This window comes from Strigops habroptila, chromosome 3, assembly GCF_004027225.2.
Source record: "Strigops habroptila isolate Jane chromosome 3, bStrHab1.2.pri, whole genome shotgun sequence".
Classification (NCBI taxonomy): domain Eukaryota; kingdom Metazoa; phylum Chordata; class Aves; order Psittaciformes; family Psittacidae; genus Strigops; species Strigops habroptila.
The window spans coordinates 12,646,874-12,673,949 of record NC_044279.2 but is presented as its reverse complement, the minus strand read 5'-3'; the positions used below and the strand labels follow the sequence as shown (position 1 = coordinate 12,673,949).

At 38.6% G+C, this 27,076-nt stretch overlaps 1 protein-coding gene across 8 annotated transcripts in view; it reads right to left on the bottom strand.

Moving 5' to 3' along the window:
- MAGI2 (membrane associated guanylate kinase, WW and PDZ domain containing 2) overlaps positions 1–27,076 on the bottom strand; it is a 737,601-nt gene that overhangs the window by 52,386 nt on the left and 658,139 nt on the right. For 6 of the 8 annotated variants that reach the window (XM_030478640.1, XM_030478639.1, XM_030478638.1 and 3 more), the window contains 5 exons: positions 24,732–24,773; positions 19,894–19,985; positions 13,967–14,159; positions 12,800–12,886; positions 10,521–10,769 (listed from right to left, as the gene is read on the bottom strand). In XM_030478640.1, coding sequence (XP_030334500.1) covers positions 10,521–10,769; positions 12,800–12,886; positions 13,967–14,159; positions 19,894–19,985; positions 24,732–24,773 — 663 coding nt within the window. The remainder of the gene's footprint in view (positions 1–10,520; positions 10,770–12,799; positions 12,887–13,966; positions 14,160–19,893; positions 19,986–24,731; positions 24,774–27,076) is intronic. The other 2 variants (XM_030478641.1, XM_030478636.1) reach the window with 1 other exon arrangement.

Here is a 27,076-nt window from a genome sequence, read left to right as displayed (position 1 = left end):
AAGCATTCCTTGGGAAGTATCTAGGCTATCAATGCTCATATAAAGCAAAGCTCTAACAGGAGATGTGTTCAGAACACATCACTGCAGAACAAATTTCTCAGCCCTCTCACAAACATTCCCTGAAGGTGATGGTGACAAACACAGATTGCACATCTCATGTAAAGCCACAATACACATACCTCAAAGTGACTTTTGTTTCTAATATGGATGCAAGTGTTGTTTACAGTGTTAAAAATTAATCTTCTGAGAACTAAAAATATAAGCGAGTATGCTGAAATGCATGCCGTAACCAAACTGCATGCTTCTTACCGCTATAGTTCAGGCAAGAATATAAATTAAATTATGGCTTTAGTAATATGGACACAACTGGTGTACTTCAGAAATGTTTTGCTGCTTAGGAAGTAAGCACCTAATTTATGTCACAATGTCCAAACTGTTCTATATTTTAAACTATACCAAATATGAATGGCCACACTTTGTACAAAACTTGTGTTGATTTTGCCCTCGATGCAGATGTATAACTGCCACGCATGCATATCAGGAAGTAAACATGTAGAAGAGTAACTTGACACTGAGACTGTTTACATTCACACAGAGCCTTTTGCATCAAATCAATTCATAAAGCATAATCAAGAATAATTTAAGCTAGAACTAATATGTGCCTTTTTCTGGTACATGTAATAAAAGATCTGCCATGCCTGTACTACACGTCAGTGGAGATCTGAAAATGAGACTGCCTGATATGAAAGAACAAGAAATTTAGTAGGAAGAAAGACGGGGAAGTATTATGGCTGAGATGCCCTAGTTAAAATTCTCATGCTTGCCATTTCTAACCCTAAAGAAGATGGTTTTGCTAACCTAAATACTTAAGTAGAGACATTATTTCAGTAGTAAGGGGGGCAGGAGGGTGGGAAATCCTATTAATTTGACAGAACAACTTTAATTGGACTTCTTGACCCTGACAAGTGAATAGAGCAGATGTCTGCATGTTTGAGATGTCTGCTGAAATCAAAGCTGGAAGTGGGAGATCCACGAGAGTCCATTTCTCCTCCAAATACTGAGAAAAAGGAAGGAAGGGAAAAAGAGGAAGAACTTTGTACTCCTTTTTTCTTCCTCTTAAACCTAATAGCCTTTAACTTCCCCATAAAGGTATCCCTTGGTCCTGCCATGCTGTGAAAGGATCAAGTAGGTGACCTTCTGAACAAATCTTGTCTCTGTCAAGGTACCTTTTCTACTGCTCTTGGTTTTTGAGGATTTATTGCTCCTTTTCTGAGGCTATATTGGTACAATGTGCTGTCATATGATCTGCTGCAGAGCGGGGTGTGGAAAGCTTTAGCAGAAGGTACCTGAACTGTATCAGATTCTGCGAAGGAGACCACTGGTATGCTGTAACGGGGGTTTATGGGCAAACCCAGGGTACTACTAATGAAACTCACAGTCATTCAGCAGAAGCTCTTTCCTGTTCATTTCAAGATAATACGGGAAGTTTATCCCCCAGCTTCTTCTCTTGCAGCAATATGCTGAGGAGTTTCAGGTCTCTGCTTGCTCTCCCCAAGTCTCCTCCCAAGCCACAATATCCTGGCCGTCACGGTCCCTGCTGCTGCCTTGCAGGAGAGGATTTATTTATAAGCATGAACACTTCTGAGGGGTGCAGATTGTCTGATGCAGGTTGTTCATGGAAATAGGAACATGTTAGAATATGTTAGAAAATTCATTTTTTATGAGCCTTTGGTGGTAAAATACTTACAGTGGAGGAATAAGAAGGAACTACTCTAGGTAAAAGCTAAGGGACAAAGGTAGAAATGAATTGTGAATTTCCATATTGGAGAATTTTTATCATTCAGAATGGTCACATCTAAAACAGGCATGAAAAAGGTGTAAAACTGTCAGTATCGAGTGGGTTGAGTGAAGTGGCAGACAAGATCTCATGAAAAGAAATGCAAGATGATGCACATGGAGAAAAAATAACCCTTCCTAAGCTTAAGCAGTGATAAGCCCTAAAGTAATTATTCTCACTCAAGAGATCTTGAAATAAGTGTGCCTACTTCTCTAAAAACCTAAACTCAGTAAAACAGCAAATAGAAAATTAAGAGCTAGAAAAATAATAGCAAATGAAACAAACTCCCCCTAGTTACTACTGTGCACCTGAAGTCTGAGTACTGCTGATAGTTTCAGTATCCTCATCTCAAAAATCATAGCACTGAACTAGCAAAGATTCAGGGAAAGACAGTGTGGCAGTTGGAAGCAGAAAACAGCCCCTGCTCCATGAATTCATTATTTGGAGCTTGGAAAAGAGAAGGCAGGGCAAGGGCGTTAGAAAAATTCACAGGGTGGATCCACAGCTAATTACTTCAGAAAGTTGTCGTTGTGAAAGCTGAAGAGATGCCTGGGAAAGGTGCCTGCCTGCTGTAGGTGCTGTCTCCTCTGCCTCTCGTCACAGCCAGGGACAGCATGGAGCTGCGCAGCTCTTTGGTCTCTCCCAGCATCACAGGTCTCTTCTCGGGAAGAAACCTCCCATGCTTGGCATTAAATTAGGGCTTCATTAATGAAACATATTTTTCCTTAATTTACATCTTCAGTGCTTTATTTGTAACTAAGCAGAGCATTTCATAATGTCGCCTTTTAGAGGAAGTCCCAGATCGCTTGACTTGATTCCACTCGCCCTTAAAAGTTTTTGCTAATCTATTCACACCTCTCCTAAGAATTCATCACAAGCTGTTCTCCAAACATATGTACATTCTGAACAGCGGCAGCACGTGCCTGGATTAGACGCTGAAGAGAATTTCATCCACTTCAAAACACTGAGTTACCTGAGCAGCATTTAATATTAGCAGGCTTGGATTTTTCTTAGTTCTCTCAGACTACACAATGGATGAGACTACAAGGGGAAAACATTAAGGTAAACAGGGATTTATAGAGATTTTTTTAACCATTGAAAATATGGGAAATTAGTGAGATACAATTAATATGCATATAAACCATACAGCCCTTCAAATTAGATATATAGGATTTTTTTCTCTAATAGCATCAAGTCATCCAAAATGCGATACTCTGGAGTGATGTATATGAATATGTACCTTAAGAAAACACAAATCCTTCCAAGGCAGAAGTCAAAATCCTAGCTCCCAAAAAATCTAGCAGAGAACAGCAATGGCACAGAAGCATTTCCTAACAATGGATCTTACAGGATCTAATTTTTCCGCAGTGTGCTTTTTAATAAGCTCGTGACTTCAGGAAGATTTGAATCCTGAGAGCACCAAAGCTTCTAAAATATTTGAAGCCATCAACCTCTCCCCTTAAACCTCCCTCCAATATTTACAGCATTTGTGTCAGGAACACAAACTGATGCAGCACACCTGATGCTTTCCCAGAAGGTAGTTAATTGTGCAATGATCAGTTCTAAACTCATTATCCAAAGAGAACTTAAATTAAAACATTAAGAGACAAAATGATTTAAAAGAAATCTTTGCATTTAGAAAGTGAATGAAGTCTGCTTCCAGAAACTTATTGATAACTACAAGTGCACATTTTTCTCTATGTTAATATTTTTATTTGATAAAATCACTCACTTTTTCTTTCTGTGATCCAAATTAACATCCTTCCCACACCTTCATGGCATAGAAAAGAAAGAGTAAAATCTGTGGCGTTACACCTAAGGGTCCATATGCTTGGGTCAGCTCTACACAAAGCCAGAGCAGTTGCTGAATACAGATACTGCTTCTAACACTGTATATATCTATCAGCCTTAATTCTAAAACTGCATGTATCTATCAGCTTCTTGCTTTTTAGAAATAAAAATGATTTTTCCTCACTTGGGAGACCCATATGCTAGAAATAGCTGATTCTAAGATGTTGGCAAAAAATAATGCTTTTCCACTTTAGACCAAGATTTTTTTACATCTATTCAGTACAGACATAAATTTTGAGACTGTATTTGGTAGAAAGTAACTTTCCTGGTTTTTTTTTTCCCTATATATGTAATAGCTAAATGTCAAAAATGATCAGTTAAGGGGAAAAAATCAAACCTCTATCTATTAAACTGCCTAGCATATAAATTCTTTCAATCTTTTCTAATGTTAATGGGTATAGATAGTAAACCAAGCAAATGAACCTTCCTCAGCCAGCTGTCCTTTTCAATGTTATACAGCTGATCATATGAATATGTATTATACCCTCAATTCTCAAAAGGTGCAGGAGTTTTCATTCAACTAGCAGGCTCCAGCATATCAGACTTTAATTGGGAGAATATGTTAAATGTAAACATCTGTAATTTCATTGCTACTGAATAATCTAAAATTTGGGAAGCTTGAGTATGGTGGACTTTCCATCAAGGCTAATGTTAGAATCAAGATAAAATATTTTCCTGAAACTGATGGGCTATTTTATGTGACACTCATTTGGAAAATAGAAATCTGTGGCATGCTGCATAGTTGCAGATGACAATAATCCCCTTTCTTTTTAAGGCTAATGAACTTATGAATTGAAACATCCCACTGCATGCTGATAATGGAGCATATTTACTTGCATAGCACAGGCATAAGAAGCTGGGTGTGCACACATCTTAGAAATCTGAAGATCTAAAAGAAATTGAATGAAACTTAGGTACTTTTATTGAGGCTTCTCATGAAAGCAAAATGGGCCCTGTGAAATTCTTATAAAAACCTTGATCCCTTTCCCAGGTTTGTGTTAAGAAAACTTGCAGAGTTTGTTCTTTGAAAACATAAGAGCAGCACCAGTAGGTCTGAGGGATCTATTCAGGAACAGGCTGGAGGACAGAAGGCATCTAGAGAAGGGAGTGATGTGGTTAAGATCCTCCATGCTTTGTTCTCCAAAACCCATCAAATAGCTAATTTAGTATTTCACACAATTAGCAACGCATTTTCAAACTTTCTTTCACTTCTTTAGGTTATTTCATTAGTGTTAACTGCATATATTGATTTGCAAAACTAAATCATGTAACAGTTTCTTTGAGCTCCAAATGGTACTATCAGTTAAACAAGCTTAGGAAGTGTGTTTTTGTAGCTGACAAGGCAGAGAAACAGCTCAAACCTGAATGTCAAAGCTAAGCAGAAATGAGAAACCAAATTCTTTGCTCACAAGTTGCAAGTATCTTCCACAGGGAACTCACACTTCCAGGTGGGTTTTCACTGCTCTGTTTCAAAGATGTCCAAGGTGGGGTAGACAGACATCCTAATTTCCAAAGCTCTGTTTTCTTTAGCATTTGCAGATTGGTCACAGAAAATTGTGTCCCCAGGCACCATCTTACTCAGGAAGAAATATGAGTGAAATTGCAGCACAAATAACTGTCTCAGATCACAGTTATCATTGATCAATAAGCCAGTTTTTATCTCTAAACTGCAAGGAGTTCAAAGAAACTCTGAGGCTTAATGGGACTTACTTTACAACACTATTTTCTGCAGTCAGCAGAGGCTTATCTTGGAGTTATGGTTTTTATTTAAGACTGCATCTTTTGAGAAATGAATCTTCATTCATTACACTCCGTTTTATCATGCTTTGAATATCCAGCAGTCATTGGCATATGCAGTGTAGGGGCAAATAAAATCTACAACTCTTATTTTGCTAAGCAGGAGGAAGATCATAACAAGAATGCACCTTATAACTGTGCTAATTGACAGTACCAGCTATAGCAAAATTCATGGAAATATTGCCAATTTTCCAATTTCACTGGAAGTTGCCAGTAACAAGATCTGTTTACAACACATGGTTTCTTTCTACAGAAATTAGGGTGTAAAGACATTTATAGGGGATCACAAATTCTCCGAGAGGAAGCCGTATCCCAAACACATGAAGTAAAAGCAGCAGGAAGATATGAAGTAGGCAGGGACGAGTGTACTCCATAAAGCTCTAGGACAAATTCATCTAGAAATCTCTTTTTGGCCATTTCCAGCTGGGTGGAAGTGTTTTTCCATGATATGCAGATAATGAACTTGTCTTGATACCCTGAAAATCTCCACAAGAATGGAGTTTTACAACAGAGGACACACACTACTCAGTATTATCCTAAATATAATGCAGAGGGTAGATTAATTAATTCAGTATTTTAGCTGCACGTGGCACAGCACTGTCTGTGAGACAATGTCACCCCAGGCACTGCTGCACCTCCATAGCATCATGCATTGCTGTAAGAGGTTGGGGACTTGGAGGGGACAGCCCCAGGAGGAGCCTTTCCTCATAGAACCACACATAATGCAAGTATTTTTACTGGGGGAAGCGTGAAGATATTCCTCAGGACAGGACTTCAGAAATAGGCTGTAGTTTGCTCAGTATAGCCACTTAACTCCACCACTTAACCAGGGCATCTAAAAGATCTTCGTAATTTGGTGGGCAAAGGCAGTTCTCCACAGAGCTGTGAGGTTATATCAGTCCAGATTCACCCCACACTAAAAATGAAAGGCTAGAGTTAGCTTCCAAGCATTCCAGTGGGAACATGACACTGAGTCCTCTAGAGAAATCCCAATGGAGGTGACAAAATTCTGATAAACTACGCATAGCCTGCATAGCAAAAGAAAGCACAGAGTAAAGTCAAATTTAGGTGGCCTGTCTGGAGAGCGGATGAGAGTCAAAGCAGCCTTTAATTTAGGGATGAGGCCTGGAGGAAAACATGATAATATGTTTTAGGAGCAGTGGAAGTTAATCCTTTCATTAGGAACAGGTCAGGAGCCTGGGCAGGTGTATTTTCTTTTCTTAATCTCTTAGCACTCTAAGATCCTCTGTGCTCTTCACTAGCCAAAACAGCTTGCTCCTGGATATACAACTCAAGCACAGTTCGTTATTTACCCACTTATCTTCTTTGATAGCATGGCTGACCTTGTCTATGCCCCTGCTTTGCCCTGTGAAATCTCTTCATTCAACCCTTTTCATTCATTTTCCACTCCTGATCTTCCCCACAGCAGAACTGTAGTTTGCTGCAAGATAATCCCCTGTGCAGGATTAGAGAAAATCCCAAGCAATGCTTTGACAAAGGGGAGACTTTTCTACTGTTACAGAACACAGGAAAAGAAATGTGCCACAAGAACTGGATGTTTAAGCTAGTACAGCAAGTAAAAATTACCTCCAGATCTAAAGGCTGGCTCCAAACTACTCAATAGTAAGTTATTAAAATGACAGCTACAACAGTGCTGCCTATCACAACATGTGAAAAAATATTCTATTCCCTGATTATGGCTGTAGTCTGCCCTCACTGTGCCTGGATCAAGGGTAAAAAAATGCACTTTGTATTTTGAAAATTCCTGCAAGGCAAAGACAAGTCTGCAAATCAATAGTAACAACAAACCCCTTGCAAAGTGTGTAGAGAGAAAAGTTGACTAAGACCTTAAGCTTCTTGGAACAGAATGACATCCTTATTTCTGGTTGTTTCTGAGCCTTTTGTAGCCCTTTTCCAGGTCAGAGGGAGAGTGAAGGCTACCTAAAAGGCTATGTGGGAGCAGCGCACACTGCATCAGAGGATGGGAAAGGATATGAGACTCGGAGCACTGCTACTCTGGCTTCGTAGGGTGGTCCTACAGTTTCACAGCCAGAGCTAGTTTTAACTCACCTGGTAAACAGACGGTGAGCTTTTCTGTAACCCCTTGAGCTTTAGGTCACCTGCAAAGCATCAAATCCATGAACCTGTGGCGCTGACGCTAGTAGCAACTCTATTGGAATGACTACAGTTTTACCAGTGTGTGAATCAGAAGCAGCTAGTGACACAAGGTTCACATTCCTGTACTCAGCAAGAGCTACTGTAATTTGTCGGACTGTAAAACATAGTTTATAAGTGTAATTTCAAGAAGAAGGAAAATACTTTCAGTGCATGATTAATTGCCTTCTTGAGTAGAAGTGATGATTACATTTCCAAGTCCTCAAGTCTGCTTTTACAAGAAAGTAAAGAAGGGAATAGAGTTATCAAAATAAACATTAAGAGTTCCTTAAATCAAAGGAACTCTTTTTCACTTTGCCCTGAAGAGGCTCCCAGTGAGACAACTTCTGAGGCTACGCTATTCCTAGTAGTGTTTGGCGCTACAAGATATTCCCTTTTCTGACCTATTTTGCCCATTTTGATTCTTTCAGAGATTCTTTGCAATTACAACATTAACATTTAACTGCTTCTGATTAGGGTATGTCTGCACAGCAACACTCTGTGCCATGTGGGGATACATCAGATACCAACAAGCTCACTGACTTTGAAACCAGAACACTAGAACTATAGTACAAGGTTTCACCAAATTAACATGCTACTTCTATGAAGTAACTACTAAGGTGCTTGACATGGTGCCATGCAGATCCATATTTCAATATTGATGTAAGCTATATTTTGGACATTATACCTCCTACATCTGCTTGATACTTTCCTACTGTTAGTATGCTTTCTACTCAATTGTGCATTTTAATCAAAGGATTTCAGGTTACTTCAAGCTGGAACAGACCTCAGGAGGTCTCAGTGGCTGCTGCTGCTGTTTTTCTGTTCATTCTTCTACCAAAAGGCCCAAAACTTGGATGCTGTATTCTAGATGGGTCCTAATGAGTGCTGAGTAAAGAGGGATAATAATTTCCCCTCAATCTACTTGCTATGCTTCCATTAATACAGCCCAAATTAATTCACCCAAATAACTATCAAGTAAGAAAATTAACCTTCCTTAAACTATAAATAGTCAATGATTTTTAGACTGTTTTTATTACTGATGACAGATTATGTAATTTTCAGCTTGTTTTTTCAACTACGGTTTTGCAACAGAATTCACATAGAAAGGGTATTTTCTTCTCTGTTCTGTCATTGTCTACAGCAAATGTCATGTTTTTGTTCATTGCTGTTCTTCTAAACTTAGGATTTGGGTGCTCTTTGGATCACTGAAATTCAATGCAGTTATTATTTGAATAAATTCACTTGTCACTTCCACAGCAGACTGTCATTTTCCTTTACTATTGGAGATGTTCAACTGAGGTTCAACAGTGGCTACCTACATAATTACTTGGGGAGAAAGAAAAGTACCACTGGAACATGTCAGAGGATGGGGCAAAGCAGGATATTGAACCTAGGTCTGTTGTCTTCAGCAGAATACTCCAGACACAGAATTTCTGGTTGCTTGGGCATTTTCTCTTCCTCTTCCTCTCCTCTTTCCCTCTCCATCTCTCCCAACCACAAACTCAATCTGTAAAATAATTTTCTTGAAAAATTCATAGCTGACTTCACTGATTAATATGCATGAATCTCAATGTCCTCTATGGACTTTTTTTATTCTTGTCTGATCTTCTGCAAAGAACCTCCAGTTGGCTATTATATTCAATAAAGTGAAAACTCAGAGTCCCAAGGGACTAATTATCCATGGTTTTGTTATAATATTAATTCTGGCAATCATGGAATTTTAAAATTCAGCTGAGGTAATATGAAAAGCAACTCTTTTAATAACTGCATGATCATGAAATACTGCAAAGAACTTTCCTGAGATCATCTGTTGCTGTAAGATATGGCTTTCCAGTACTCTCTTAGTTGTGTTTCTGTTATGAATTTAGAAGAGTGAAGTTTGTCCCTAAAAGTTGAAATTGTGATATTATTTCTTCAGGAACCAGTTTTGGGCAAAAGACTAGCTCCTTCAAAACATGTTGCATTAGGCTGCAACTTGCAAAATGACAAATGTTCTCACTTGTCTTGGTTTTTCAGCAGTTAGCATTTTTCAGTTAGCATTCACAGTTTCAGATGGATTTGGTGGGAGATGTGCATGTCTCCCAGCAGAATGCCTTTTATGCTTCCTTCTTCCAATGGGCTCAGCTTTCAGTTGGTTAAATGCCATTTCAAACACCCAAAGGAAGCCCTGTGCTTCCAGTGGCCACTACCAAAGGTTGTAAGACTCCTGAAGGTCCTTTGTCACATCTGCCTGATGTGACAGATGCCTCTATTAAAGCAAGAAAGTTAAGCCCCAGCAAACATTAGTTTTCTGGACAGAAAGTGAGCTGTAATTGTTAAGGGCAGATCCTGCCATTATATACATCATCTCTCTGTTGTACCTTTTATACTATCTATACTCCAGCTAGTTGAAAAATCAACCTCTTTGCAACCGTGTCTAACCAATTTTCCTTTTTTCCAGTTGCTTCTGCAGTGACCTAACTGGACAGCTGCTGTGATGGGGTTTGCTGTGATCTAAGCTTTTATTTCAACTTCCTGAAATTCATCTTGATTTAAAAAAAGATTAAGAAAAAGTATAATTCAGTTGCATGTGGGGAATCATTTATTCACATAACCCTATTGGTTACTCGCAGAGTGTCTCTTCGGGATATAGGAACACAGAAAATCTACTTCATTGGTGAATCCTAACATACTCTGACAGCCAAATAAGTGTGTGAAGCACAGAGCCTCAGAGGCCAGAATAACCTTTGGTTTTGTCCAAGACACAACAGACAAGTAAATGGTGGTCCTGGAAACACCCTTGAAAGTCTCTTCAGTTTTAATCTCCGCAGTGATTAATTAGCAGATTAATTTGAGGCAAACTTAGAAAAATATAACCTAAAAAATGTAATTGACTTACTTATTGTGGACCCAGATTCAGGTCTGTTCAGGGAACTGATGATAACAAAGCCAAAGCCTTCATTCTCCTTGCGGTGGATCACCACATCACTGGTTTGCAGGCTGTGAGAAGTGAAGCCCTCGGGGGGTGTAGCATTGCTACTAGAGACAGCGTGATTACTGTTAGCATAAGTAGTGTAGTCACTTCTTGGAGAACTGTGGTGCGTAGACACTGAGCCTGGGCTTCTGCCATTCTCTGGGCACGGTTCTCCTACAACATAAATCACACCAGTATTACAGTCTGACTTGCTCAGTGGCTCAGTGACTTACAGTACATTTGCTAATGCAACATGAATACAGTTGACTGTCTATAGCCTAGACTACCACAAGTATTAAACTAGGAGCCGTAATAGATGCAGAGAGACAGGAATCTACACAATTATGCAAAACGTTGAAGAGTAATCAGATAAAGTAAGCATGAACACTCACTGCTAAGCTATCTTCAAGAGAGGAAAGGAAAGTAAGAAACACTGGCTATCTGGATTGCAAATCCATTAGCGAGCACTATTCCCTTGTCTGCTGGTTGATCTGTCATGAAGAGGAAAATGTGACTGTCTAATCCAATATAAAATTATCTGTGTTTGGATTAAAAGAATTTAAGCAGGCAGCTAACATAGACTAATTAGGATTAGCTGCATAATGGTCTTCTTACAAGTTGATTAGCATGCTCAAAAGATGTTCCTGGAACAGAGCAGTTACACAATGAAAAATAATCACAAATAGTTTTTCTGTGGGTGTTGTGACAGAAGAGGTGGCCATTTAAAGGCTTTGAAGATACTCTTGTGTGGCGAGTTCGTAAGGGCAGAAGTGAAAATGGAGTCCATCCACACTTCAGTATTGCTTGGTAGTACAGGAACAGGGAACAAGTTAAATCTTGTGGGATTACACAGTACAAATATTTTGGCAATTGAAAACAGTAAAGTTACACTTCCAGATGGGAAAAAAGATTTATATTCCTCACAGATCAAAGTTGTTTACATGATTCAGCATGTATTGACAGTTTTAATACAGAACTTTCAGATGAATGTAAGTTTTCTGTTCGGAGCAATGAGAGTGGCAGAGTCATTCTACCGAACATGTGAAGACCTCACGCATACACACATACATCCTAGGAAGAGAGCTTGCAAATTAGACCTTTAGTGTGTATATATTAATAACATAAACATCATCCAAGGACAAGCTGTTGTTTCCTCGGTCAGGTGTGTCCTTTAATAGTCCTTCTGCAACTATGAAATAAAGTGATTAGAGAGAATAAAGAGGAAGAAAAACAAAAAATTATTACACTCCTGCATTAGAATTGAAAATCTGCAAGAGTTATTGAACCAAATCTGCAACTAAATGCCAGAGTCAGTGACAAGAGAGATCTCATTTTCTGGCTGTCATGTTTCAGAAAGCTGAATATTGTTTATGTCAGTATGGCTGCAACAGAAAGGAAATTATCTTACCCTGAAGAGTGACCAAGAGCTGGCTTGGCCATAAAAGAATGGAACCGAATGCCACTAAGTACAGGAAAAGAAAGATAAAGGAGGAAAAGTGTAAATGGCTATTGATTGTCAGCTGTGCAATAGATATTCATCAGAAACATTACATTTTGCTTCTGCCTCTGAAAAGAAAATGGCATTTTAATCAGCGGTGTTCCAAATACCACATTTTCCTAATATATATATATATATATTTTTTTTTTTTTTCCCAGAGCTCGTGAATGGTGATTTTCTGTTCCAGATCTAGGTAAGTATCTGTGTAAAATGGCGATTCCAGGTGAGGGCTAAGGTACGTACATCAGTTATCAGGCAGGTAAAGAAAGCCCCAGATCCCTCTGTTGTATGCATTCATGCTGGTGAGAAATTCACAAAGAATCAGTTGGCCTGCTGTGTCAGTATAGCATCTTTCAGTCCTGCCAAACATCGGTCGTTTCAAAATTTTTCCACAAAGCTTATGTTGTAACACATGAAATTAAAATCCTGTTCAGCTCCTGAAATGCTTAAACATTAATGAGATACACACTCTACTCCCCGGTGTGGCACTCTCAAGGTCCAAGAATAACTCCAGGTGTTTTACCAGCTTGCTTCGCTTTCTGTGCCAGGAGACCAGAGTGTCTAATAGACTCTTTCATTTCATACGAAACAAGCAGCAGCGAAAGCTGGCATCCACTCTGTGCTAACCCTCTTGCTAATCTTGCCTGCAGTCTGTACAGGCGGCTGACCCGGGAGAGGTGCTAATCGCAAGCGCCCGGCGGATTACCTTGGTTATTGGCCATTTTCCTAGCGCTGGGGGAGCTGCGAGGGGGTGTCGCGCCCGGCGGAGGGGGACCTTTCTGGCTGGAGGACTCTGGAGTCAGTAACAGAAGAAAGTCAGTCCCGCGAGACTGGCACTGCGGTGCCGCAGTGGGAGGGGGACTGCGAAGACGGGGGTGAGTGGGAAGGCGGCTTTTTGGCAGGGGGACGAACGGCGCAGGCAATGACAGCGGATCTAGGGCATGGAGAGGCGGAAGACAGGACAGGCTTGGGAATGTGGCTTTGCTCATTTCTGGTGCCTCAGTGAAGTGTACTCACCACCACAAATGTTTGAAAAGTTCTTAAATAAACTTCTTTCCTTGGGTAAGCAAAGGTTGCAATAGAATGGCAGCAAATTCTCCCATTAAAGCTTTAATAGACACTGCCACACATTTTTCCAGGTTGCAGTGACTTTCAACAATTGAGACGAAGCTAGTCTAAAGTTTTAATATACTTCAAATTCTTCATAGAATCATGGAATGGTTAGGGTCAGAAAGGACCTTTAGATCATCTAGTTCCAGCCCCCCTGCCATGGGCAGGGACACTTCACCCTCGACCATGTCATTTTAGGTTTATTTTCTGAATGTGTCTGCTTGAAGAGATTACTCTGCCCTGTTCCTAAGAGCCGCTTGTGCCATACAGAAGGTTTTCAGCCAGCTTGTGTTGCAGTCAGGGGGGAAATTCCAGATGACATCAGTGAGACCAGAAATGGGCTTTTAACAAATATGAGAGTGAAATGAGTTCCTGCCCTAAACAGTTAACAGTCTTTGAGCCTTTCTCTGATTGCTTTTTGATACAGCCAGCTTTAACAACATTAACTTAGGTGAATGTTTTTTTCCCAAAAAGTGGACAAGAGGAGACAGCACAGACCAAGACAGCATGGAACAAATCCAGAGCACTCATGATCACCACACCAGGGCTGCCAATATTGTTTCCACTTCCAAAGGAAACAACACTCAGCTGTAGCTTTTCTATCACAGAAAGAAGGGACACACATTTACGATTATTCTTTCTTCAAAATGACACGAACATCGACTTCGACTTTAATTTTCTCTATTTTTTTTTTAACAGCACCTGTTTGTGCTGCCAGCACTGAGATCTGTGTTTGCTTTCACCTTTCTCAGCTTTCACTCACCTGTAGGTAGCACCTTTCTCCTCACAGTAAGATTCACTTGCCCGTTTCGGGCAGCATTATGCATAAGATCAATCACATATCGGTGGGTTTTGCCGGCCACTGGAATCCCGTCTACATACACCAGCTCATCACCAGGATGGAGACGACCATCTCGGTCTGCTGAGCCCATGGCAATTACTGCTCCGATGAGAATCTAGGCAGCAAAGAAACAAAATCCCGTCATATATACCCTGACCCTCCAACTTAGCGCTGTGAATGTTGCAGTGATTTTGAAACTATGCTAGTGGTGCAGTGCAGGGGAAGAGGTCTGTGTGTGTTTGAAAGCTGTGCTTATCCTCTGTGGGTATGACTGAAGATGAAGAAGGCTTCCTTGCCTTTGGTAAGAAGCTAAGATGTTTCTTACCTGTGTAGGTGTGATACACCTGAGAATCCTCATCTAATCCTCATCTTGATTGGATATCTTCCAATCAAGACAATCTGTCTATAAGGAGTGTTGAGTTTATATAGACTACATTATGCAGAAGAGCTAAACAGATTAATCCCATGTAAGGGGTAATCTGCATATTTCTTACTGAAGTTTCTTCACTGATGTGTAATTTAAGCACCTGTGGTCTATAGTGGAAGTGACCCCACTATACAGAGTCTGCTTTGGAAAATAAGTTCTATATTAAACATTGTTACTCATAATGAATAATTGCTCAGGTAGTGGTTGATTAACAAAATGGAAAAAGAGGAAAAGTGTGAGCTTACTCTGGGCAGATGTTTTCTCAAATTGATATTTAAATGTAATTTGTATGGGACATATAAACTTGTGAAAAATCTGTTCAAAACCTTTTAACGACTTTCTCCACTTTCTATGCACATAAATTCACATAATTTATTAGAAGAAGACATATGTATTTCCCCTGTGGAATAACTGGTAGAACAGTTGAGACTGATTCAAACAAAACCTGCTTTCTTTGAAAGAATATTAAAGCATTCACAGAGCGTGTTCCAAATTTTCCTTTCTCTTGTTCAGTGTGAGAGTGAGCACAGAATGATGGATGTGACATGTGGTTTGACAATCCCCTTTCAATAATAAAAGATAAAAGCTATCAAGTATTGCTTTTCATGATGAACTGCAAAGGCTAGATATGGTAGTGATGCAGGTGGCCTTGTGTTTTTTGTGGTCTTAGCTGCAGAGTTGCAAGTATCCCAGCAGAGCGTTTAAATGAAACCCCATGTGGAGCCTGGAAAATTTTCACTAGTTTCTAGCCCCACTTTAGCTCACTTTTGCTTTCAAAACTTAGCAAAGAGAGAACACGATGTGTTGTTTTCCTGCTTTCTGGTGTTCCTGGGATCCTGTTAAGCAGTGCCAGGCTGAGTTGCCAGACAGACTCTTTCAGGTTCTCCATTCTGTCCCTCAAACAGTGCAAGAATATACCCCAAAGCTTTGGAAAATTCTTTGTGTAAAATCCAACTATGAATCATGTATTTATGCTCCTTTACTGGACCAGAAAAAATGCTGTCTAAACCTACATTTAGCTAGATCTCCACAAAGTAGTCTCAAAACTTTACATTCAGGCATCTCATATGAATAACAACTTTTTCTTAGTTATCTTGGGAATAGATGGGTGATAACCCCCTTCAGCTTGGAAGACTGTAGGTACTGCCTTCTTCTTGTGATTTTATTGAGCATTTGCAGTTTCTTTGTAATTGTCTGCCAAAGTATGGAACAATTTGTGCATCTTTAACCTTTGGAGAAACATAAATGCAGATCATAGTGTGTAGGTCATCAGGATCTACAGCAAAGTGCAAAAATTCTTTCTGGTTTTGGTTATTAATTAGTTATTGCTGATATTTCACATATCCACAGTGGAATGTGATTGTGTAACTTATCTCAGTGGTGAAACTGACTTCTAACATAAGCAGCAAAGTCTTACTTTAAACACCTCAGTTAGGTCTGTTTGTTTAGATGATGGCCACCATATCTGTTATTTGGTATATTTAACTGCAAGAATAACTTAATTTTCCTTCTTTTTCATTTTCTGTGTCTGAACTTGTTTCTTATCCAGTATCTTCTCATTTCATGGCTGAGTAGTTTCCATAAAGTTATAAATTCTACAAGCAAAACACAAACTGGAAAATTATTTATCAGGATTATATTACCTCTGTAATGCAGTTTTGTACTGGCATAATATTGCTTTGAGTGTATGAGGAAAAGGATGATGACATGTAGGCAATAAAGAGTGTGTTGTAGAGAAAAAGGAAAGTTTCACCTATTGCTTGAGATTAAAGGTGAGAAATGCTGGGATTAGGAAGATTGTGACAGAGCATAATGAGAAATTGAAGCCTAGGTCTATTAACTCATACATGTTAATCTGTTTTGATACTAACTTTCTTTGTGATTCTTAGTTAATTATTTGACTTTGTGTTTCAGTTTCTCTGAATATAACACAGTAGCTTCACAGGGACATCATAGTAAAAATTAAAAAGTCTGATTCATCTCACCTAATTTTAAGTGTCTGTGATTTCTAAATCCAAGCTAATCATCTGAACTCTATCTAATTAATGTTATAAATAGGAATTCCTAAGCCATGGTCTGCATTACCCTAACATTTTGCTCTACGGGCATCTGTTACGTCTTAGAAACGTCTGTTTCTTGGCATTGATCATAAAAGTATTATAGACATACATTTTGCAGACATTTTTGAGAAGAATCCCAGTCAGTCTGTGCTGAAAAGGTGAAAGTTTTAGTGCAATTGTGTATATGGTTCCTGTGATCTTGAGTTTGAGCTGCAGAGAAGTATGCAAAATACTTCTCTGCTTTGAGACAGCAATTTGCAAGTTCAGTAAAGTTCCAGTTTACATATATTTGGAACCTCTCAGTGATATTATAATTCACTGTAACAGAGTCAGATTAACTCAAGTTACTGGGAGATGTGATAAATACCTATGGTGGTATGATCTTGAGACATTTGAAAGGTGATTGGCAGTGGCACAACCCACAGTCTTGGTATTTGAAATCTCTCAATGAATTTAAGTCTTTCCTTTGGAAAGCATATTTATGCTTACAAATATGGAAAGTGGAGTAGTCCATCAGCCTTTTCTCCATCTAAGGTGCCAGGTAGCTCATTTAACTAGAAGGAAACTAATCTACAGCCTCTCTATAGTGTCAGTATTGTCCTTCTAAAAAAATTGTGTGTGGATTCTGCTGCTTTGAAAAATTTATTGCCTTATGCTGAGGAATCCATATTCCTTTTTAGAAACCAAACCACAAAGACAAAAGGCAATGAAAGCTTCCTTTTGTTCTGTGTTATGTGACTGCACAGCAGGAGAGCTGAAACAAACACTTCAAAGTGTCTCAGTTCTTGTTTCATATGAAAAGCAGGGGTTTGGAGGACAGACAGAAACTGCCTCTCCTTTTCTGGTGGTGAAAGGAATGGGAGGCTGCAGGTGGGCTGTCCATGTGGGACCAGGGAAAGCAGTGGAGTAGATAAAACAGAGTTAAGAATTCTTGTATTTTGAATAAAAATAGAAAGTGGAATACATCTATTGTTTGGGTTTTTTTTTTTTCTTTTGGTGATGAATTTGAGCAGTGAAAACAAGTAGATGGGCAACAAAGAGGGAGTGAGAACTGAGATGTTCAGCACTGCAACACCTAGCTCTAAGCATGTGCCTTTTCACTTCATAGGATCCTCAGCCTCAAGCCAGGATCTTATTATTTATTCCTGAGGGCTTTGAGACATGGTTTGTGGGGACATAGAGCCCTGTTAGATTGATATATCTTGGGGAAAAATGTTTTTGTATTTGCAAGCCCTGAAATAGAGATAGCAACCTTGAGGCTAAGTGCAGGCTGAGAGCAATTGTCCAGCAGGATAGCGAAGCATCTTAGAAGGTGGCTCACAGAAGGCAGCATTTTTGGTTCTGCTCTCCAAAAGTAGCAAGGTGCTTATCTCTGTACTTGGTATCCAGCTACAACTCTTTGACTTTTCACAGTAAAGCCAGGTCAGTCCTTTGCTGAAAAGAAACTATAAAGACCTGCTTCCTCTGTAACAGTTCAGTGCATAATGCATGCAGCTGGGAGGCAAAAGACTCATTTCCAAGCTCCTGCTCAATTGGGTTGTTGAGAAGAGGCATAAATTCAGGTCTCCCTGAACTACAGCATGTATTCTTAACCATTTAAATCAGATATTCTAAACCACTTTTTTTCTCAGTCCTTTAGGTTGAAATCATTCCATTTTATATAAGTAATGAGCTTTTAGATGAGGCATTTGAGCTGCGCTTTTCTCCCTGGGAATGTCATAAACATCCAAACTGCAGAGCCAGTCAGACACTCAGTCTGTGCCTACTTAATTATCAATTTGTAATGAAAAAAGCCCTAAAGGAGACACCAAGGCAGACTTTCCTAGAATACTGAGTAGCTTTGTAGCCAGGGACACTTTCCTGAGAGGTTGGAAATGTCACTATACACTATTGTCCAAAGCAGGTAGAGGGAGATTTCCAAATCTTCCACCAGTGCCAATTCTTTGCAGGATAAAATGGGTATTTCCTCTAGCTCCTAACAGATTTCTGTTTCGGCTTCACTTAATAAGTGGTCTTTGAGAACCCATACTAGCTGGGCCATCCCGAAAGGACAGGAGAAATGCTCAGCTGGAGAATGTGCACATGATAGCTCAGTGGCTTCATTTTATGTGTGCTGGGACATACTCCATGGAAGGAAGTTAGATGTCAGAGGATCTTCAGGCACATTGCAAATGCAGATGATGAAAAAGTGTTTTTTTAAGTCCTTCTGTACGGCTATACCTTATTTAGCTTTCAAAAAATATATACACCTTATTTAGCTTTCAAAATCTATTCCAAAACAGTTATTCTAAAATAGGGCCTCTGCATTTCAATCAGCACTTGAAGCACCTTCTTTAGAATACAGTGCATTTGTTTCTTTTTACAGGAGGCATCAGTAAACTATTAATATTTATCAGTGCTTTGACAGATGTTGACAATTTTAAAATAGAGGAACTTCTTTGTTTCTAAGAGCCATGTGTTGGTTAATGTTAATGCTTGAATGACAAATGTATTTTTCCATATGAATTTAAATATGGACTATATCTATCAACTAGTTATACATTATCTCAGAAATGTGGTAACACAAGACTACGTATGAGGTTGTGATAATAAAATGTCAGTATTGACTTGGGATTAGTCCTCACTGACAAACCATAGTTACATCATCAAAGTTATTCTGAAGGAGTACTAATTCTGCCTTCTCTTTCCAAATTATAGTATTTATATGTATTACTATTTTACCAACATGTGTACACTTTTCTTTTAAAATTTGTGTATATTTTTTTTTATACTTTATTTATTTTATGTAATGAATCTATGTTGGTTTTGTTACTTTTCATTTGGTTACAGGGATGTGTCCCTCTTAGTGATATAAAGCTATCATTTTTATGCCTGATGCATCACATGATGTTGTTGTCTAACCTGGAACATGGACTACTGTTCCCTGGTGGGGCCTTCTGTGCTTCTGGAAATAAACTGCATTCTCAACAGCATCTTTTGACCTTATGTGCATATATATATATAGTCTGTCTACATTGAACACAGTTATATATAGTCTTACATAATTTGATTTTTTAAATCTTCTGCTTAAACTCAGTTTTGGAAAGTCAAGATTAAAAGGTGCCAGGTCACACTCTGCAATAAAGGGCTGAGTGATGCACTGTTTCTAACTTAATTTCTTCCAATTTTGACTTAATTAGCTGTGACATCTTTCAGATGAGGACAGCCTGAGAGTCCCGTCTTTTTCTATGGATGAATAAAGAAGCCATTTTACTTATAGCCTTAACATGGTGTTCATGTGGGTTCAGCTAGGTAGCAACATTTTTCTGACCTTTACACAGATTTTAGAGTTATAAAAAGGAAAGTTAGGAAACATAACTCACAGGCTGGCCAGGCTCATCTCCACCCAGGATCCTGAAGCCAAACCCAGACTCCATTCTTCGAAGGTGAACATCCAGCTCCTTGTAATCGGGACCTGGTTTAAAGGGAAATCTCACTGAGCAAAACATTTTGGCTTTGTCTTGAGAATTTGCACCATCTTCCCTCCCACCTTGTGTTCACTGCACATGACTAATGGCATCCTGGTTAGAGCTGGTGGAAACAAATGGGACACAATGTATTGTACACAGACAAGGAGGAGACTTAAAAATGTAGCTATCTCTTGGAGGATGATTATGTTCAGTAGAATACACTAAACCAAGCAAGAATGCATTCACAGGAGAACAGTACTGGAAAAGTCTGTCCATAATACAGTTTATAGAGGTGTCTTCTTCCTACAACTGACTGCATAATATACTGCTGTTCATCCACCTGTGGTATTTCATTTTTTTTTCCTTGCACTTCATTAAAACCTAAAGAAAATAAACTGAAATGGGAGATAGAGATACACAGGAAAAGAATCAATCAGCTTACAAAAGATGAATAATCATTACAGGCCATTTAAGTTCCACATACAGATATAAAGCAGTATGTCTTTTTATATAACATAGCTTTTAAGCACTCTGCTTTCAGGTAATACCTTCAATAAAGAATTTTGACGAAAGCTATCATTATAAGACTGAGTCTTAAGAGTTTAAATTGAAAGTTAACATCATTAACTTGAACTCCTTAATGCTACTCAAAGTCTCAACAGCTTTATGAATCAGTAAGATTGTGCTTCCATATGCCTGCATAACTTGCCTGTAAACATATATTCTCCCCTGGAATATATCAGTTCGGGAACATGGTGGTTTTTAAAAGTCAGTTTCTTATAAAAGTGTTTTTAGCTTCATTTGAGTGAGCCCATTTTGGGGGGGGGGGGGGGTGGTCTTGATGCCCTCAAAATACAAAAGAGAAATCTAAATAAAAATTAAAGTGAAACTGTAAGCAGCTAGAGGACTAAGAACTTCTCTAATTTGACTATTGCTTTGTCTGCATGTTCAGAGATGGTTTAGGCTCATCACCTAAAGCAGGGCAGCGGTTAGCAGGAATGGTCTTTCATACAGATCGCACTCTGGTCTATAAATTGTGACAGCTTTCGGCCAGTGTCAGCTCGTTGTCAACCCCAACAAACAAAAAGGGATGAGTAGGTTTATTTCAGCAAACTGTTCATAGTGTCACCAGTTGTGCCTTGGTTCCTCAGGAGGGGAGGGACTACAGATGGCTTAAACACGGTACTTCAGCGACTCATTTACAGGTCCCCTCCAGAGCCATCAGTGGACACCTCACAAACTGCAGAATTGGGCAGTTTAGTCTAGGATTAAAGCTGATTCAGTTTCAGTCAGGTCTTGCAAAGACAGAGGCACAGAACTACATGCAGTGGCTCTACACTGTGACCTCTCTAGGCAGCAGCATAGTGCATTATTTCAGTAATGTTTATTGTACAAGTAAACTTACTGAATTACAAATATTTCAATTGGTAAAATAAAAGCATTACCTTTCCCTATCATGCTGCTTCTCATATATTTAGAAGACAAACCCAAACAGATCCTAACAGCTTATTATCTTGACTTTTTTAAATTTATTTGATAAGTGTCTCAACAGTGAATAAAAGAACATATGAAGTTTTTGCATGCACAGTATGTTAATGGAAAGGTTGTTTATATGTTGCAAGACACAAAGGAATTCTAAGATGAAAGGGATACCTTATCTCTACCTGATTTGCTGTGCCTAAGTGTAACAAAGTGGGGCTTAGTACTAGGGAGACGGATTTGCAGATAGACACAGTAGGATCACTGTTTATAGCCCAGGTCTAACACTCGAAGACACTGTTTCCAGCAGTCTGCCACAAACTAAGCATTACCTTTATTTGCACACACATGAATGAATATGCACAGCTGGGAATACATTAAGAAAGTACAAGAATGCCAGATTGTGAAGAATACATGGTCTTGCACACAGAGATGAAAACATCCCTCAAACACTCACATTGGCAAAGCTGATTCAAACCAATGTTTACAGCAGATGCCAAAGTAAGAGGTAGTGTTTTTTCAAAAGAGGCTGTTTTTCTACACATTTAGAATGGGAAAGGTAAGCAAGGTTGACCATGAAAAGGTTTAGGCTAAAATTACTGTATATGGGCATACTTTTCTAGGAGCTCTAACACAGTTTGGAAGCCTTGGGATTAAATGACTGTGCCATCACGCTTGCCCAGAAGAGCCCTCCGTCCCAAATACTTGGAGTCTATGGAACCCATCCTCTGCCAGCTCTTACTGGGGCACTGAAAGCTGCTTTTAAAATATAATGCTCTTTTCTATCTCACCAAGCAAACAAGACAAGGGACTGGAAAGGATCCCTGGGTCACCTAGCCCAACTCCCTGTTACTGCAAGCCTCTGCAAGCTAACAGCACACAGACCTTTCCAGTAAAGACACAGGCAAAGAAGACGCTGGTACCTAAGCTTGTCTGTGGCCTTTGTCACTAGTCACCTGCCTCATTCGGAATTTTCACTGATGTATTGCACCCCATGATTTTACTTATTCTTTCACAGTAATATCATACTATCACCAGCGACTGCTACTGCACTTAAGAGCATTTCCTCAACTGCTGGTGTTGGTTGTTTCAGCTTTCATGCTTGGTATGATACGACTCCATTGGTGTGATTACATCTAATTTCTACATTTAATTAGATTACATCTAAATATTAGATTACATCTAATATTTCTTCAGTGCTTGCTTCTTTAAGCTTGTGCCTTTTTTTTTTTCCCCACAAAGGATTTTTAGATAAACTAAATTTTGCCTTTTCTTGCTAGAGCAGATTTTCGGTTGATCATACAAAGAAAATTACCTATACTTAGAGAAAAATGATGCTCCTGTGCCTTGCATTATACTGCAAACTCTTGGTTAATATCACTTCATTATGGAAAATGTGCCTTTTTTTTTTCTTTTGATAAACTAGATTAGCACCTTGTGGTTCATGCCAAGTAAGAAGAAATGAATAGGTCTGCAGTCAAGGCAGTTAAGCCAAGGCTGAATTAGTGTAGTCTTTTGCATAGTTTGTTTATCCTTCCAGTCAACTTAATATACCTGAACATCCCATCTCCTACCAGTTTCACTGAAAGGAGAGTTTCAGCTTAAAGACAATATTTCTGATCATATAATATGAGTATCTTATGCACGAATAACAGTGTTGTCTGTTCTCCCTTGCCTCTCCACACATTTATATTAAAAATAGAACTTTAGCTTTGCCTGCTTGTAACTTCATAGTCTTTTTAATAGTTACAGCATTGTGCTGCTTCTTTTCCCGTAAAGCAAAAATTTCTTAACTGATAATTTGGCCTAGAAGATAAAAAAAACCCAAACAACAATTCATTTTGCTAGGACATAAAACCAACTGGCTCCCCCATGAATTTGAGAATGGTATTGGACAAGCTGTGATCTGATCATTGCTGCACAGTAAGGACAATAAAGAGCATTGGGAAATCCTGTTTTCTGGTTCCTGAATGACAAGGAATGTAAAGGTAGCAATATAGATTGCTACTGAAAAATAGTGAGATCTCATAGGTGAAGATGTGATTATCAACTCGCAGCTACATTTCTGTACTGTAGTCTTGTGTGATTTTTATATTGATAAACCTGCTAGTTGGGATGATGCTGTAAATATTGAGATGGAATTTTTTCTTTTTTATATCTTTTCTATATTGTAATTAAAGCAAGGATGAAGAACTCAGTTGTAATAATTTTACAGTCTTTCTGGGTGTACTCAAATATCCCACTAAAAATAAAGATTAATTTGGACTCCTTTGCTGAAGATGGTGAAGATTTTTGTTCCATATAAATCATTACTATGAATTGTGAATTGTGATTGACACGAATCTACGATAACTTTTTATCTGAGTTTCAGATGCTCTTGCAAGATGTGAAAAACCTGAAAACAGTCATGGGTCTGCTGGTTCCCAATGTGAGTAGCTCTTTTAAAAAACACACGTATTTCCTCTTGATAGTTATAGAGAGGAAAAGCTGGAAAATAAAGAGTTCAGTGTAAAAATCAGTAAAGCAAAGGAAAAAAAAAGAAAAAAAGAATTTGAGTGCTAACAGTTATTCAATATATAAACTCTACTGGGGTATGCAAAACCAGCCCAGTATCATACTTAAAGATGTCTGTTCAACCTGTGTAGGATTAGAAAAGACTTTAATGGGATTGTCAAAACAGCTTTTTTGTATGGTATGCTTGTTTTAACAGTTCATTTAACATCAGGAAATCAAATATTGCTGGTTCGTAAACAAGTCCATTGCCACTTCTTTACAAGACCAACGTGGATTCAAACACCTGAACAAATCTGTTTTTGAAAGCTTTTTCTTTTAGATTTTTACAGAACGGGATATATAAATGGGAGCAAAGAATGGGCGAGTCTGCAAAATACATCAGTTCTATTGAAAATCAAGATAGAATTCATTTTAGTTTTACAAAAAATATTGCTTAAGCTTAGATTTGGGCGTGAGGAATAGAGATGCATTTTTATGTTAGAGTGAACACTAATGTATGAAAGTACACATAAAACATTGTGAAACATACACAAAGACTGGCTGAGGAAAACACTTTTCCTTGCTCAAAATGTAGATCTATTATGAAAAGATTTAGAATTAGCATTCTGTAACCCCACAAAGCTCATAAAAATTAAAATGGTGACTGGGCAGTCATGACTGGCCATTATCTAGAGAAATGATTAAAGAAAGAAGAATAACTAAAACATAAAATGAAGGACAACTAGTTTACAGAACAACGAAGGCTGAAGAATACTTGCCAGAGGAATCCGCTCGAAAACCAGTCCTGGGCAGCACTTGTTCTGAATAGGAAAATGGGGAATTAAAGATGAAATACATTTCTCAAAGATGCAGCATCAATTTCTGTGCTCCATTTCAAATTACTGAAGCGCAATTCCTGCTTTTTATTGCACGTTTTTTTTTTGTCCTCCCCTCCTTCCTGACTTCCTAGGTGGTACATGTATGTATTCCTGCTAGATTCCTGTCCATTTCTAGGCAAAGTGAAACAGATGGTAAGATGGTGGTAATGTTCCTTTAACATAACATCAGTTATGATGAAGATAAGATTGTTAATGTTTTAAAATTGTGAAAGTTAGTAACAGTATTTGTAGTTTAAGTACAATGAAAGGGAAAGTTTAATGGCTGTATTTAGGTGAATTGACCAGTGCTTTTATTCAGTTCAATTATAAAATGTCTTTTATTATGAAGAAGGGCAAGATTTTGCTAGAAAGATGTACATTACCAATAACAACAACTGGTGGTAAGTGAAGGCAAATGCAGGTAAACCCATTTAAAGTACTTTTCATGCAGTTGGTTTCAAAGTATTTGCATTTTACTAGATGAAATGCTGTAAAATAACTGATTTGTTTTCATATACAGCTACTTTGCTGGCATTACAAGAAACTGGAACAAGTCCGTAGCTGAACTTCGTCACACTTCCTTTGCTGATTTTGAAATGTTGTAACTAAGATTTTCTGGTTTATTATCTCTTTTATTATCTCATCCAGAGTGAATTGCAAAATGTGCCAAACCAGATCTGATTTCCATTGGCCTACCAAAACCAAAAAGGTAAATAAACCACCTTTTGCTTTACTAACACATTAATATGGCTCTAAAACAGAATATCATACCACGCATGTTTCATGGTATAAACGGGGTAAGGTCTGTCACATCAGCATCTGTAGGACGGTGATGCAACATATGAGTATATATTATCTTCCTGAGACAGAAGGAAGACAGAAGTGGATTTAATACTGTAAGCAGGTAACTTCAAGGCAGAAAGAACACAGAGAATGCACTGGGGGACAGCAATATTGTCTTAGCCTTCTGGAAATACGTGGATGTGGTGAGAGAAATGAGAAAAAAGGATTTCCTCTGTGGGCAGCTCCTTATCACTTTGGAAGAGTTTGGACTAAAGCTACCTGCCTTCTAGTGGACTGATCCTTACAGGCAGCATGGACTGTAATGGTAGCAGCTGAGTAATTCACAGTTAACTTGAGTCAATACTGAACTAATGCTCTAGGGCAAAGACATTTTCCCAAAAATAGATATGGAGGCAACTGAATGTCTTATGCTTTTTTTGGCGTAACAGCCATGACCTGCTGGAATTTGGGGGACTGGTACCCTGCTTACCTAAAATACAGTCTAGAGATTCCACTGGATGGCAACAACCCTTTGGATTTGGTATTCCTGTTTTATTTGTGTTTATCGGCTGTGTTAAGAGTTGAGTTATGTGGGCTTTGGTGATCTAGTTTATAGGTTGCTGCACATCTATTCCTTGGTGGTTAAAGGAGTCAATTCCTTCACACCCTTAAGATTTTGTAAAGTGATTTGGGATCCTTCAAGATGAGAGGTGCTATCTAAATGTAAATTATTGCACCAGCACAACTCCTGAAAACCAAAAACTTCGAAACTGATGCTGCTCCACTGCGAAATTGGAGAAATGATTTTTTACTCACATCCTGTCAAGATTTTAACAGAATTCTTAAAAGAGACAGAATGACTTTAATCTACAGAAAGCAATTAAATCTTGATAGTCTCAGTATGCTTTTAAGTTTGAAAGGGCACAAGCCTTTTCTCTTGGTCATCCAGCTAGAATTACTCTTTGGAGCTGCTGTGAGACTGGTTCATCCTGTGTTTCCATTTCTGCTTGCACTCAACCTAATATTCCCCAGAACTGGCCTGTGACAAATTAGGGAACAACTTGATATGTTAAGAATAGCCATATATTTGAAGTAATGTAGCAATATCTTTTTTGTAAGTTATTGTTTGTGATCAAAAGGAAGTGCCTGTCAATGGGCAGTTCCCTTTAAAGCTAATCTCTGTAAGTCTGAACTGGCTTTTGTTCCTGAATAGGTGTATTTTCTTTGTCTTGCAGAACTTCATACAGAATATCATGGTGTTAATTTATCATCTTGTATTAAACCATTCAGCATCTAGCATTGGTTTTTGTTGCAGTTTAGGAATGAAACTTGGAACCGTGCTATGATGAAAGTGTTGAATCAAGCCTTAAAGCTCCTAAATGTACGATTACCAGAAAGATAAACCTAAGTGCAGACATGTATTTTTGGCAAAGCAATGTTCATTTTAGGAAGAATCTGCTGGC